General features: G+C 39.8%; 1 protein-coding gene across 50 annotated transcripts in view; it reads left to right on the forward strand.

The window, feature by feature from the left end:
- Window positions 1–13,039, forward strand: part of PHLDB2 (pleckstrin homology like domain family B member 2) — a 237,411-nt gene that overhangs the window by 216,621 nt on the left and 7,751 nt on the right. For 17 of the 50 annotated variants that reach the window (XM_089330755.1, XM_089330764.1, XM_089330757.1 and 14 more), the window contains 7 exons: window positions 1,283–1,297; window positions 2,328–2,348; window positions 3,789–3,824; window positions 6,017–6,224; window positions 9,406–9,496; window positions 10,391–10,537; window positions 12,591–12,810. In XM_089330755.1, coding sequence (XP_089186881.1) covers window positions 1,283–1,297; window positions 2,328–2,348; window positions 3,789–3,824; window positions 6,017–6,224; window positions 9,406–9,496; window positions 10,391–10,537; window positions 12,591–12,810 — 738 coding nt within the window. The remainder of the gene's footprint in view (window positions 1–1,282; window positions 1,298–2,327; window positions 2,349–3,788; window positions 3,825–6,016; window positions 6,225–9,405; window positions 9,497–10,390; window positions 10,538–12,590; window positions 12,811–13,039) is intronic. The other 33 variants (XM_089330756.1, XM_089330766.1, XM_070072078.2 and 30 more) reach the window with 3 other exon arrangements.

A 13,039-nucleotide genomic window follows, 5' to 3' on the forward strand; every position in this document is an offset into this window, starting at 1 on the left:
AATGCACCAGAGCTTGGATTGGCCACAACAAAGACAAAAACCATTCAGTATATGTATGTGCTTTATGTATTACAGTAATGTAGGGAAAGATGGAGCACTTCAGAAAGAGGGTGGGATCACACATGACTATAATAGGTGCTTCAAAAAGTTTATGGAAATGAAATGAAAAGGTAAGTTTATTTTGGTGTAAAATGCATTTGGAATCCAAGCATACAAGGGCTCTTCAAAAAGTTCATGTAAATTATGTATTATAAAAAACTATGCATGAGTTTCAAACTTTTTACACCAAAATAAATATCTTTTAATTCCATTTTCTTGAACTTTTTGAAGTATTCTTATATTCTATGTTGAAAGTACTTTATTAAAGATATGAAAATCTAGACCTTTGTAGTAAATGGATAGGTTTATAAAAATCAAGAGCTGTTAACATTATCACAATGAGAATTCTTATGAGAATCTTAATCTCTGTTTTCCCCTCAAGTAACGGAAATCCTTAAGCTAGTTTCGTAGAGGAAAATTGTACCAAGTCCCTTAGGCCATGTAAGGGACTTACCCTCTGCAAAATCTTCTGTCTTTGATTTCTCTTTTATGTTCTTGTTTTTCACTGGTGTGTCTTTGGTATACCTGAGAAGACTGCAACTTCAGTCCTTCTCTGTGCAGCTCTATGTGGTCCTCTTGAGAGCCTCATTCGATGCTGATGGGACAGCTTCTGAGGCAAGAGAGCTGTGTTGGTTCATGCCAGCCTGCCGCTTTGGGCTCCCTACTCCGTAGGAGGAGCACTCCAAGACTCTAGTGCTTAGAGGCCACAGAAGAGAGTGAAACTTCCCTCAGGAGCCTATCCAGGTGGCCCACGAAGACCAGGAGGGGTGAAGCACAAACTCATTCAGAATTGTTTCACTGTCACTCCTTGGCTTCATCAAAATAGCCACTACAAGTGAAATTTCATAGTTTAGAAAATATATATACCTAGCACATTTTCATTAACTCAACTTAGTAGACATTATTGTTTTTCAAATTTATATAAATTAACTTAAATGCACCATTTTTTTTGTTGCTATTCATAATGGATGCATCAAGGACGATGGTGTAAGTATAAACCTTCCTCAGTCAGCACTGTTTTCCTAGAACAGACTATTTGAGCACTGCAGAGAACCTTCAAGCAGAGAGCTGAGGAACTGCTGAACTTGTAATGCTTGTTGGCTTTTGTCCAGCTTGTGAACTGTTCCTTTGTAAGCTTTAGGATGAATGAAATCTTTGTCCTTTTGTTTTTTGTTAAATGCAGGAAAGTCCAAGAAAGGTATGACAACCTCTTTGTGTGGTGTTTTTGTTTCTAGCAAATACTGAAAGGTCATTATCAAGTCATCTTTTAAGAAATGATCAGATTTAAAACCATACGATGGTGGAAATTTAGTCATGATTATTCCTTTTACATAATAGAGAAAAAATGTTGCACATTTACCAGAAACGCAATGCTGGGTGCAACTGCTGTTCACTCACAGGCAGCCGTGTGACCTTCTTTGTTTTGGCTTTATTATCACAAGGTCAAACCAGGCAGGAAACATGAGTGCTGTGGAAGCATTGTTTTGTAAGACATGGGATCCATGTAAAGGGAAGAGTGGGTGTTGTGGTGTATACAGACTGAGTGTAAAACACGGGGGTGGGGTGGGGGGGCTTTTACATAAAGGCTGGGTGTAAGCAGAGCAGACTACAGTGGGAGGATGGAAGGATTTCGGAAGTTCCTATGTATTCATTCCATTTAGGCTTATTTCATAAAAAAGGCTTAGAGAAAAGTGATGAACCGTTTATATGGCTGGCTTAAATAAGTAAGATGGTCAGTACTGTGGATAGGTGCCAAAGACATGGGGTGTCAGAGGACTTGCTATTATGTCTGATGGTCTGTGCTTCAAAATCATTGAATGGCATTTTATAAACCTCTGCTCTTAAAAACCGTTTGCTACTGTGTGTTTGGAAAAAGAATTGTATATACGTATATTCTTGTTTTATTCTTCCTATTTCCTGGTTGATTCGAGATGTGATTTTTTTTTTTTTATCTGTAACCTATCTCTGACTAACTGGCATGTTTCATGAGTTCTTTTTTAACTTTGGAGTTTTTCTCTGTAAACTGAGGATTAATCTAAAAATGTGAACATCAGCTGTTAACTTGGTCTTGTGACTAACACCATCGATGACTGCATGTTGGAAGTGTTGGATATTTTTCCTGCCCCCTTGTCATCCTTTTTGATCTTGTATCTTTTTCCCCTTTCTCCATCATTCTCTTCCTTCATTCCTGACTTGTCCTTCTTCTTCCGGCTGTGGACTGTCATTAGGAAGAATGAATTCCTCAGCAGGTGAGCTATGAGAGGCTGAATATTCAGAAAGACTGTTTAGTTTTATTATCCTAAACCAAAGTTATGGTTTTAAATATCATTTTCTATGCTAAGGCCCTGATAATCATACAAAAGTATATAACACACATTTGGAATATATTAGCAAAACTTTACGTATCCCACAATGGCTAACTCACAAAGGACTTTTGTGGTTCAATTTGCACAAATTCATAGACTGGCATTAAAACTAATTATTGTCATACATGGACTTGGCCTGTCCAATCTGTTGTCTCTCCTGGGCAATGAAAATGGCTGGGTTGGTTTTGGTTGCTTGTCTGTGCTATGATTAGACATAAACCTCAACAGTGATCATGTCCTGCTTTCTAAACCTTAGTAATTACCTCTTCAAACAGCCATATTTGTGTGGCTGAGGATTTACAGCCTTCCAAAGTCGCTGTGCTTTCTCTCTGCTGAATGTTATTCTTACCATATAATTTAAAAATAACAGCAAACCCCAAGTAGTCTCAAGGGTGGGGAAAGTCTCATTTTTCCCCTTCCAGTTCCTTTGCCCAACCCCACAGAGTAGATGCATTCCACTGCCTTTTTTAACCACTAATGTCGTTGGAATTTGCTGATGAAAAATGCATTGATTTAATGACTACTTTGTGACATTCATGTGCTAAATAACTAGGGTTACTGTGGTGAGCAGGATATGCCTCCTGCCCTGATAAAGCTAACCCCCTGAATCAAGTACAGCTTCCCCAGTGCTCATCACTGCACTGAGACAGCTGAGCCTTCTACCAGGCTACCCTCCTTCAACCCACTGCTTCCCTATCATGTTTTCCTCAAATGAAAATATCAATACCTTTGGATAGCCAGATCATAGCCAAATCCCCAAACGTGGTCTTTGGAATCATACCAGTGCAATTCCGGGGTCACGAGAGAGAGGTCCATGCTCTTGTTTATAATTGCAGGGTTAACTAGTTTCAGGATTTGTTTAGCAGAGAAAAAGTAAAGCCAGGTGACAGTGGGGTTCATTGTGATCAGAAAAGTGTCACCCATCAGCAGACATGAGTGGCTCCCTTAGATGAGAATTCCCACTGACACTGGTCCATGGGACACGAAAATCCTGCACTTCGAAAGACATGCTCGTTAGACACATGCTTTGTCCTTCGCATTGCCATGAATATGTAAGGTGCTGATACTACCACCGGCATGGCTGGGAGATCAGACGTAAAGTCAAACCTCAACAAATGGCTGCTCTGGGATTTGGTTTTCATACTAAAACACAGAAATGTCTTCCACGTAGCTGGAGCCAACGTGAAAGCTTTCAATGTCACAAGTTCAGTGTCACAAACCTTCTGTGAAACCATAAAGAAACATATATATGACAATTTCAAATAATTTTTGGTTTTTTGTCTTCCTCCTTTCCATAATGAATAATTGGAAACAATTTAAAAGGAGCAATTACTAATTCCAAAAGTTCAAGTATCAAAGGTAAATATTGGGTAATAAGTTATTTTTTTCCTTTTTTGTTCATTATTTTGTACTTTTTTTTAACATTTTGCCATATTTAAAAATAAAAGAAAGAACCAGCTCCACGCTTATGAATGCAATGGCTTCACTGAACGCTTTATACATTAGTCGTTATGATGAATGATATTTGATCGGTCTCCTGGTGTGCTTCTATGTTTTGCATCCCCCTTTAGCTGAATGATATGTGGCTTTAAAACACACATGTATTTATAATTTATAATGGCAGATTATATTAAGTAAATGTATTTTATTAGAAACATCTAATCAGAAATAATGTGTTTTTCATTTGGATATGTAAAACTGCTCCAAATACTAATGGCATGAAAACTCTGCATGAAACTAAAATCATTTTGTAGAAACTTTTTGCATGTAATATTTTGTTAGGCATCATGGATATGGCTTCTGTTTCTGAATGGAATGTTTACTCAACAGCTAGGACAGCAATGTGGAGTTAGTTCCCTTCTGTTGTCCTCTTGCCTTTTCTTGGCCGTTTCATTAATTAAAAGACACGTTGAAAAGTAGGCAGAACACAAGGTTAAGGGTTTAAATTCAGATGATCCAATTGAAGACTCTTATTAGCTCTGGTAACAACTCCCAGGGTAATGGAAACTATTCAAGCAGTCACTTCTCTTATCAGGAAGAAAGAGATTACAAACTTAAGGGAGAAGTTTTGTAGTAAATTGAGGGATTTGTTTAACTGTATGATCCCCACTTCCTGAGGATGTATTAGAGAACTGAAGAGAATTTGGTGTATAATGCTTCAAACTGGCTATCAGAAACCAAGCTGTGGATAGCAACAGAAGTCAGTAACCTGACAAACTAGATGTCCAAGTACCGGGGTAAGAATGAGAAGATACCTCTTCCAGATGGTGCTTTTGATAATTTTGATAGTTTTCAAATGATTAACACCAGGTAGCTAAAAACTAGCAAGATGGAAAAGAAAAAGGATATGTGTGTGTGTGTTTATAAGAGGAATATAACCATTGGGAGGACTGTGGACCCTGAGTGGGAGGGAATGAGGGAGCGAGAGAGACAAAGAGATCTCCCAACTGGCAGTTTGAGTTCCCAGATAGCTGCAGCCCCAGCCAAAGCTGGAACACAACCCAGGTCTTCCATGTGGATTACAAGGACCCAATGACTTGAGTCATTACTACTGCCTCACAGAGTCTGCATTAACAGGAAGTTGGAGACAGGAGCGAGAGCTACACATCAAATCCAGGCACTTTAATGTGGAACGTGGGTACCCTAATCAGTGTCTTAACCATTATGCCAAACATCCACTCTGGCCTCTAAGTTTTAAAAAAATGATTATTTATTTTCATGTGTTTGAGAGACAGAGAGATAGAATTAAAGATAGGTAGCTAGATAGCGACAAAGAGAGAGTTTCTGGGTCACTCTGCAGTGCCCACAACAGCCAAGACTGGGCAGGAACTCCATCCTGGTCTCCAGTGTGCATGACATGGACTCAAACACTTGAGCCATCATTTGCTACTTCCCAGGATGCATTAGCATGAAACTGAATTGGGAACAAAGTAGCTTGGAATTAAACTGGCCCTATAATATGAGATGTGGGGTCACAGTGGTGGCTTAACCCACTGTACCCAACCCTGAATATCTCAAGAGAAACTGAAAAAGAGAGAGCAAACAAGAAAGAGAAGTGCATATTTTGACTCTTAACCAGATTAAAAATATTAGAGATGGTATGAGATATAAGTTTCTTAAGTCCTACCCCTAAAAATCGACCTACTGTTTCATTACCAGATTGAGTGCTCCTTAAAGTTGAATATCATTGAATAAGTGACATACCTAAAGTGCTGGTAGTGTTGCCTTTAGTAGTGCTTTTGTCTTGCTTCTTTTTTGGTCTGTGTGTTTTGATGTATTACTCTCACTTGTGCTGAAATGTAGGAATGGCATAGGAAAGTGTCAAGTGATCCTGCTGACAATTAAGATCGCTCACAGGACCACTTCTTTGAAACTCTTGCTTGCACTGAGCATGATGCTGTTTCTTTGATCTTCATGGCTTCAAAACAAATTAGACCAAGGCCTAAATTTCATATGCACATGTTTCTGATTGCTGGCTTGAGTCTGTAGACTTACAAGATTCTAAGGCTAAAAATTGAAGTATATTAACATATTTATGGCTCTTGCCTTAGGTTATAATCACCAACAGATGAGCGAAGGACAAAGGCAAAAATCCTCAGAATTTTACAACCGCACAGCATCTGAATCCAATGTCTACTTGAATAGCTTCCATTACCCGGATCACAGCTACAAGGACCAAGCTTTTGATACTTTGAGCCTGGACAGCTCAGATAGCATGGAGACCAGCATCTCGGCCTGCTCACCTGACAATATTTCCAGGTAGGGATTATTTATGTGTGAGGTTTCTGGATTGGAAAAGCACTTGTTGGTTTCAAAAAGTAAAGTCATCGATTTGGGATATTGTAAAGGTACAAGCCCATGTTTTTGAGACATACTGAGTCTACACTGCACAAGAGAGTTGGCTGTCTTGACCCTTGAAAGTCGTTTTGCATTCTTTTGTATCTTGTGTGACTTATCCAGTCTGACATCCCATTCTGCATTTTCCCCTTTACCCTGTTTCCTTACCCTTGCCTTCACATTGATACCAAACTTCAAAGCTGATTTGACTCAAAGCTTCATTCACACTGTTTTTGATTAAATAAAGAAATAATTTCCATCAGTTGAAGCAGAACTTTGAAAGATTGCTTCTCTTTGTGTCTTGTTAAAGGGAAAGCTGTAGCTATTTTGTATATTAAACTTTCTGTGGGGACTTAGCCAGTCACATTTCTATTCATACTTTGAGGAAGCAAAGATGGTCTTAATGGATTTAGGGCTGCCAGCATATCAAAACTAGAATCCTGGTCATGGAATTCCTCCTTTTCTGAAGCTCTGAAGACGTTGCACTATCTGCCGGATAAACTCACATGCCAGAACTCTGTCCTACAGACCCAGCCCAGCTCCCCATTCATTCTCTCTCCTGGTACACTTCACAGAAGTTCTTATTGATTGAGAGGAGGAAGTACTCGCAGACCTCTGTGCTTTCAATCTTATTGAGTCTTAACATTTTTCCAAAGGATGGACACAAGGTCGGGGCTTAGTAATTTAGTAATGGGGCTAGCAATACTAGGTATCCTTGCAGGTGGTATTCAGAATGTTCTATAATCAGTTCAATAATGTTGGAAGAATGACAATTTTATGCAGAACTGATTCCTAATTGCATATTTTCTGAACTTTCTATTTATTTACAGAGTACATAATGATGCTGAACAAGCAAAAACATAGTCTAGTTCATGTAACTTTCTGGTGATCAGAGAAATGATGTCTCAACAAAAAGCAAAGGCCAAATGTACTCACAACACTGAGGAATTCTGTAATGCTGCAAGTGGCTTCTTGTGACATAATAAACCACAAGACCACATCTGTGTCACTCCAATTTCAGCATGGAGTTACCTTTTTAATAAACTTATAATTTGAGGACATTTTAATACGTAATTTTTAAAACTCTTAAGCACAGCAAATTCTTTAGTCATTCAGTGTTCTTCATACCAGTCTTCAAGAAGTCCTCAATTATGGATGCTTTGTTATAATTTGCATTGGAAGGGTTAGTTCCTTCTTACTGACTTTCCTCATGTTCCTCACTTTATTTTCCTTCATAATAATGGATAAAAGCTTATCTCAGAGTCACATAAATTTTCGTTAACTCTTAAGTCCCAAGTTTTTGATTCTGAAAATCTTTCAGTAACATAATAATTATTTCAAAGTTACTGTAAGTGGTATATATATTGCTCAGTATATGTGCAGTATATAGTATGATGGGGCAGACGGGTTAAGGTTGATGGTAATACCGAAGGGAAGAGCCTGTTTTTCTCTCCCCTTCTACATTCAACCTTCTACAGGCATCTTCTACCTTCCCTTTGATTTTTTGGCATTTAGAGGATTGCTAGAACAAAAAGCTAAAATGTAATTTCTGGCCTTGGGGATTGGTTATTTGCAATTTTAGTTCTGTGTGAAGCAACTTTGTACAATGAACATGGCCATGTGCAACTGCTTACTAGGAATTATTCTGCAATCATGCTGTCACAGAAAAGTTAAGGGACAAATGTGTCTCATCGCACACACATACACACACCCAAATGTAACTAGGGAAGTGATGGGGATGTTAATTAGTTTGATTGTAGTTGTCATTTTACATTGTATACAAATATCAAAACATCACATTGTGTGCCATAAATATAACTTGGATTCGTCAACTACATATGTTCAGTAAAGCTGAGGGGAAAAAGACAAGTAAGCAAAAAAAAAAAAACAAAAAAAAACAAAAAAAAACAAGCAAACATTAAAGTCTAAGTAAATATGGGGGCAGGGATTGTGGCACAGTAGGTTAAGCTACCTCATGGGATGCCTCGGTCTCATACTGGAGTGCTGGGGTTCAAATCTTGCCTCTACTTCCAATCCAACTTCCTGTTACTGTGCACCCTGGAAGGCAGCAAATAATGGCTCAATTCTGGGGTCCCCTGCTACTCACATAGGAGACCTAGATGAAATTCCTGACTCCTGGCTTCAGTTTGGCCCCAGCCTCAGCTGTGGTGGGCTGTTTGGGGAGTAAACCATGATACACATGCATAAGAAATACCATTGGTTCTACAAGACTGAAACATCAGAGTAAATAAGCTTTGACCTAGGCCATAGTGCCTCTTTTTTAGAATAGTCAAATAAAATGTAAACAAGTAAAAAATAAACTTTTCTGTTTTATGTTAAACATTTCCAAACTCTTCTGTTTCTCTTTTGGTTATCCTAACTGTTCTTGCAGATTTCATGCCCTGGGGTTTCTCCTTTCATTCGTGTGGGCAATGGCTCTCACATTTGTTTTGAAGCTCTTAACTCACTTTGTACAGTGTCCATATTGGTGTGCTGGGTGGAGACTCTTCACAAAATTGACCAGCACCCATCCATTGCACCTATTAACATCATTCTTAATTGGCATCATCACTCAGGAAATAAAACACTTTCATGTACAAAGGCACAACAAAAAAGCAACAGTGGTACATATTCCCAGTGGAATAAAGCCACTTCCAACTGCCATCAAAACCTCCTCAAAGTGTCATTTAAGTAGAACCTTGGTGACAGTTGTGTTGGTCTGACATCTCCCAATGAGTAGACTGATGGTTAGACCTCTCACTGGCCATCATGTTTAGACTTTGGAGGAAGCATTTTGAAATCACACCTTGTAAGATCAAGTTTTGACTTACTTATGAGTAAAATGGCTTACATCGGCACTATTTTACTTGCCTGTTTTTGTCTCCTAAACTCAAGTAAGTCAGTGTCACCTACAATTTTCGGGGTTGAACTGATTTGCCTCTGCAGACCAGTAACTCATAAGTAATAGCCTTTACATTCTATACGCTTGGATTTTGTCATGCACCTCCCTGGCCCTGTCTGTGTGTGTATGCACGTGTGTGTTTGATAGAAAATGTTGAAAATCTGTATCAATATTCTTAAAAGGCTTTTGTATTGATTTCAGTGCCAGCACTTCAAATATTGCCAGAATAGAAGAAATGGAGAGACTGTTGAAGCAGGCTCACGCAGAAAAAACAAGGCTGCTTGAATCCCGGGTAAGCTCACTGTCTTTATGTCAGAGCCCTGTATTTGGTTTTAGAAAGTTCTCCTCCTTAAAGAGCTTTAGTAAGTGGTGTGATCTTGGAGTAGTCACTCAGTGTTTCACAGCCTCATTTTCTTACCTGGAAAGTAAAGGTGTTAGGGCTGGGGACTGCACTACAGCTCCCCGTAACTTGAACTGTATACTTAGTGCCGACAGACTGAAGTGAATGCTTTGCACTGTATTTTCCCTTTGACGGCCTCTTTGTGTCCCTGCCAGAGTACAGGGAGGGATGTCGTGTCCGTGCATTCGCCCTCCCTTCCCAGCCTGTGCTAACTGCACCATTGTAATATGAAAAAAATCCCACATTATTGTGACTGTATTTCAAGCCAGAATCTGGACTTCCTTAGGAATCCCCAAAATGCCTTTGCATCCTGCCCTACAGGGCACCTCCTTTCCTTTCCCAGCTTCCCCATGTGCTTCCTCTGTGACCTTCAGCCAGGAAGCTGCAGAGCAACAACAGGAATTGCAAGGACCAATAGCCTTCAGTTAGAAGACAGCAGTCAAAAGAATGGCTAAATAGCATGGCTAGTGTTGAGTGACAGTATATGGGGAATTTTATTAAAACATGAAGGATGTGATCCTAATATGAAGTGGCTGAATATAGTCACAAACTGGATTATTTTTCCCACTTAAAGCCAGTATTTAATTGTTAATTTCATTTAGTGGTTACATTTCTGCATGTGACGATTTTGAAAGCAATTAAGAGGTGAAGATGGGTTGTTTTTGTCCAGGTATATATTGTAAGGGATTGTATATATTGCAACCTAAGAATTGTTTAGTGAGAATTTTCTTTTTGGTGTTAGTTGGAACCATTCAAGCATAACCAGTATATCTTAATGATATTTAGGAACGGGAAATGGAAGCCAAAAAACGAGCTCTGGAAGAAGAAAAACGGCGCAGAGAACTCCTGGAAAAACGGCTGCAGGAAGAAACCAGCCAGAGACAGAAGTTAATAGAGAAGGAAGTGAAAATAAGAGAGAAACAAAGAGCACAGGTTGGTCGGCCGATCGAATGGATAAGAATAGGTTGCCCCCTCGTGGTCCTTCTGTAGAAGACAACCGTTCTGTGTCTGAAAATGCCTTCTAGGGCACTGTGTATTAGCACCTGACATGTAACAGTTGAGAGACAGATGTGTGCTAGTGTGCAAAAAAAAGTGTCTTTTTCAAAATGCTAAGAGAACTACAAACAAAATATCACTTTTCTCTAGTCGTGCATGCATGGAGCATTTTGGTGGGAGAGGCTCTTTTTCTTCTACTCATTCTTTGGAGTACTTTTTAAAGGAGAGCATTTTTTTTTTAACAACTTTGAAAACTACAGCTGGGTTTTTCTGCTGTAAACAAATAAAACAACCAGTTGCTGGCATTGTGGTGCAAGGGGTGGTGCTGAGCCTGTGACACTGGCATCCCATATAAACACCGGTTCAAGTCCCAGCTGCTCTGCGTTTGATCCAGCTCCCTGCTAATGCAGTGGAAGATGACACAAGTACTTGGGCCCCTGCCACTCACTTGGGAGACCAAGATGGAGCTCCAGGTTCCTGGCTTCGGGGTGGCCCAACCCTGGTCATCAACCATTTGGAGTGAACCAGCAGGTGAAAGTTCTCTGTCTCTCTAAGTCTCTCTGTCTCTGTGTGTGTGTGTCTCTCTCTCCCTCTGCCTCACCCTATCACTCTGCCTATCAAACAAATAAATAAATAAATCTTTAAAATAAAACAAAATACTCAAACTAAAACTTTTGGTTGAGGAAGGGAAGAGTTTCTATTAAGCCATATTTTGGAAAAAAAATTCCAAAGCAGTCCAGTTTCTTGGTAGTATTGTTAACAAATTGAGTGGTCATTATAGAATTGAAATCTCTGTTCTTATCATGATAGCTGCTTATATCATGTGTGTTTTCAGAGTACAAAGAAGAGTTTTGTTAAGTACTGTGTAATTTAAGGCTCAAATCAGTTTTACCAAGGTTTACTAGACTCACAAGCAAACGTGTCATTTCCATTATTTGTCATAGTTTCTGAGCGCCATCAGTCAGTGATTAGAGGCTATCTTTAAGGCTTTGTGAGCTTTGTGGTATCAGGAAGCCTCTGGCATCTGTCTACAGCCAAGTACCACAAATCAAAGGGAAAATATTGAAGGGAAAATAGTAAGTAAAACTTGTTCATGTGATTTCATCATGTGCAGTCTCTGCCAAATTTTAATTCGCAGTGAAGGTCATCCATGCCTTGTAGTATCTGAAGCCAAACCAAGAAGTACAACTCTATTTTCATCCTGATTATAAGCTTTGGCTCCAAGTATATGATTAGGTCATTCCCCTTGCTCACCTCCCCCTCCCCAGCCTCGGGCCAAGGGGCGGGGTTATTTAACAAGACAGCCATTCAGAAATCCTGCCCTTGGTGATGCATGCTTCTTAGATTGGAAGTATCTTACCCCAGCCAGGAGTAAAAGTAAAATAAATACATCACCTTGGTGCCTGGCCCTGGACGGCTTCTTCCGTGAGGCCCAGCTTTCATCCCACTTCCTCACTTTAATTTCACACATCTCTGCCTCCAACTGCTATGAGTGGTTCCTGTGTAGCAGACACCTATGCCTTTGGCAGGGTGGGGGAGGTCCTGTGGAAGTTGTATGTACTAAACAGCATTCAACCTCTCGTGTCAAGTCTGAGATTTCTTAAGGAGAACCAATGCTATGTTGTGGCAGGGACTGCTGGACACCTCCCAGGAGAGCAGTCCTCATCCCCAGGGTACATACAGCCCTGTCAGCTTCATGCTCCGTTTCCCTGGGCTTGTTTAGGCAGAGATAACTGACATTTTTCCATTCTTTCATCTGCCCATCTCAAGGAATACAGTCTCCTGGCCTGGGTGCGTCCACCCCACCCCCATATTGCAGCATTCTCTTTTTAGACAACAAATGATAACTGCTTTGTTTGTCTTCAGCTCTCATAGTTACCAGGCGTTGTAAAGCTTCAGCTTCCCAGACAGTTCTCATTTCTAAATCTCTGTGACCTAAAACCAAGCAAATATTTCCTTAGAGATGTAATTGGTTTTTGCATTCTTCCAGGCTCGTCCTCTGACACGTTATCTGCCTGTCCGGAAGGAAGACTTTGATTTGCGGAGCCACGTGGAGACTGCTGGCCACAATATTGACACCTGTTACCATGTGTCCATCACAGAGAAAACCTGCCGAGGATTCCTCATCAAGATGGGTGGGAAAATTAAAACCTGGAAAAAACGCTGGTTTGTTTTTGACCGAAACAAGCGAACATTCTCTTACTATGCAGGTGGGTGACAAAAAATTTGAGGGATGTTTTCAAATCAGGAAGCCCCTGCTCAGGAGCAAAAGCAATTGAAATGCAGTTAAGAGACATTAATGGCAATGTTAGCTCTGAGCTTGTACATTCTTTATATTCAGATTGTATAGTCCATGTGATACGAATTTCCTTTCCAGAAATACTAAACCTTATGTTTTAGCTTTTAAAGTGTGAATTAGTTTATTATGGTTCTGAAATA

The sequence above is a fragment of the Oryctolagus cuniculus genome, chromosome 4 (assembly GCF_051225735.1).
Source record: "Oryctolagus cuniculus isolate XC-2025 breed Fujian yellow rabbit chromosome 4, ASM5122573v1, whole genome shotgun sequence".
In the NCBI taxonomy this organism is placed as follows: domain Eukaryota; kingdom Metazoa; phylum Chordata; class Mammalia; order Lagomorpha; family Leporidae; genus Oryctolagus; species Oryctolagus cuniculus.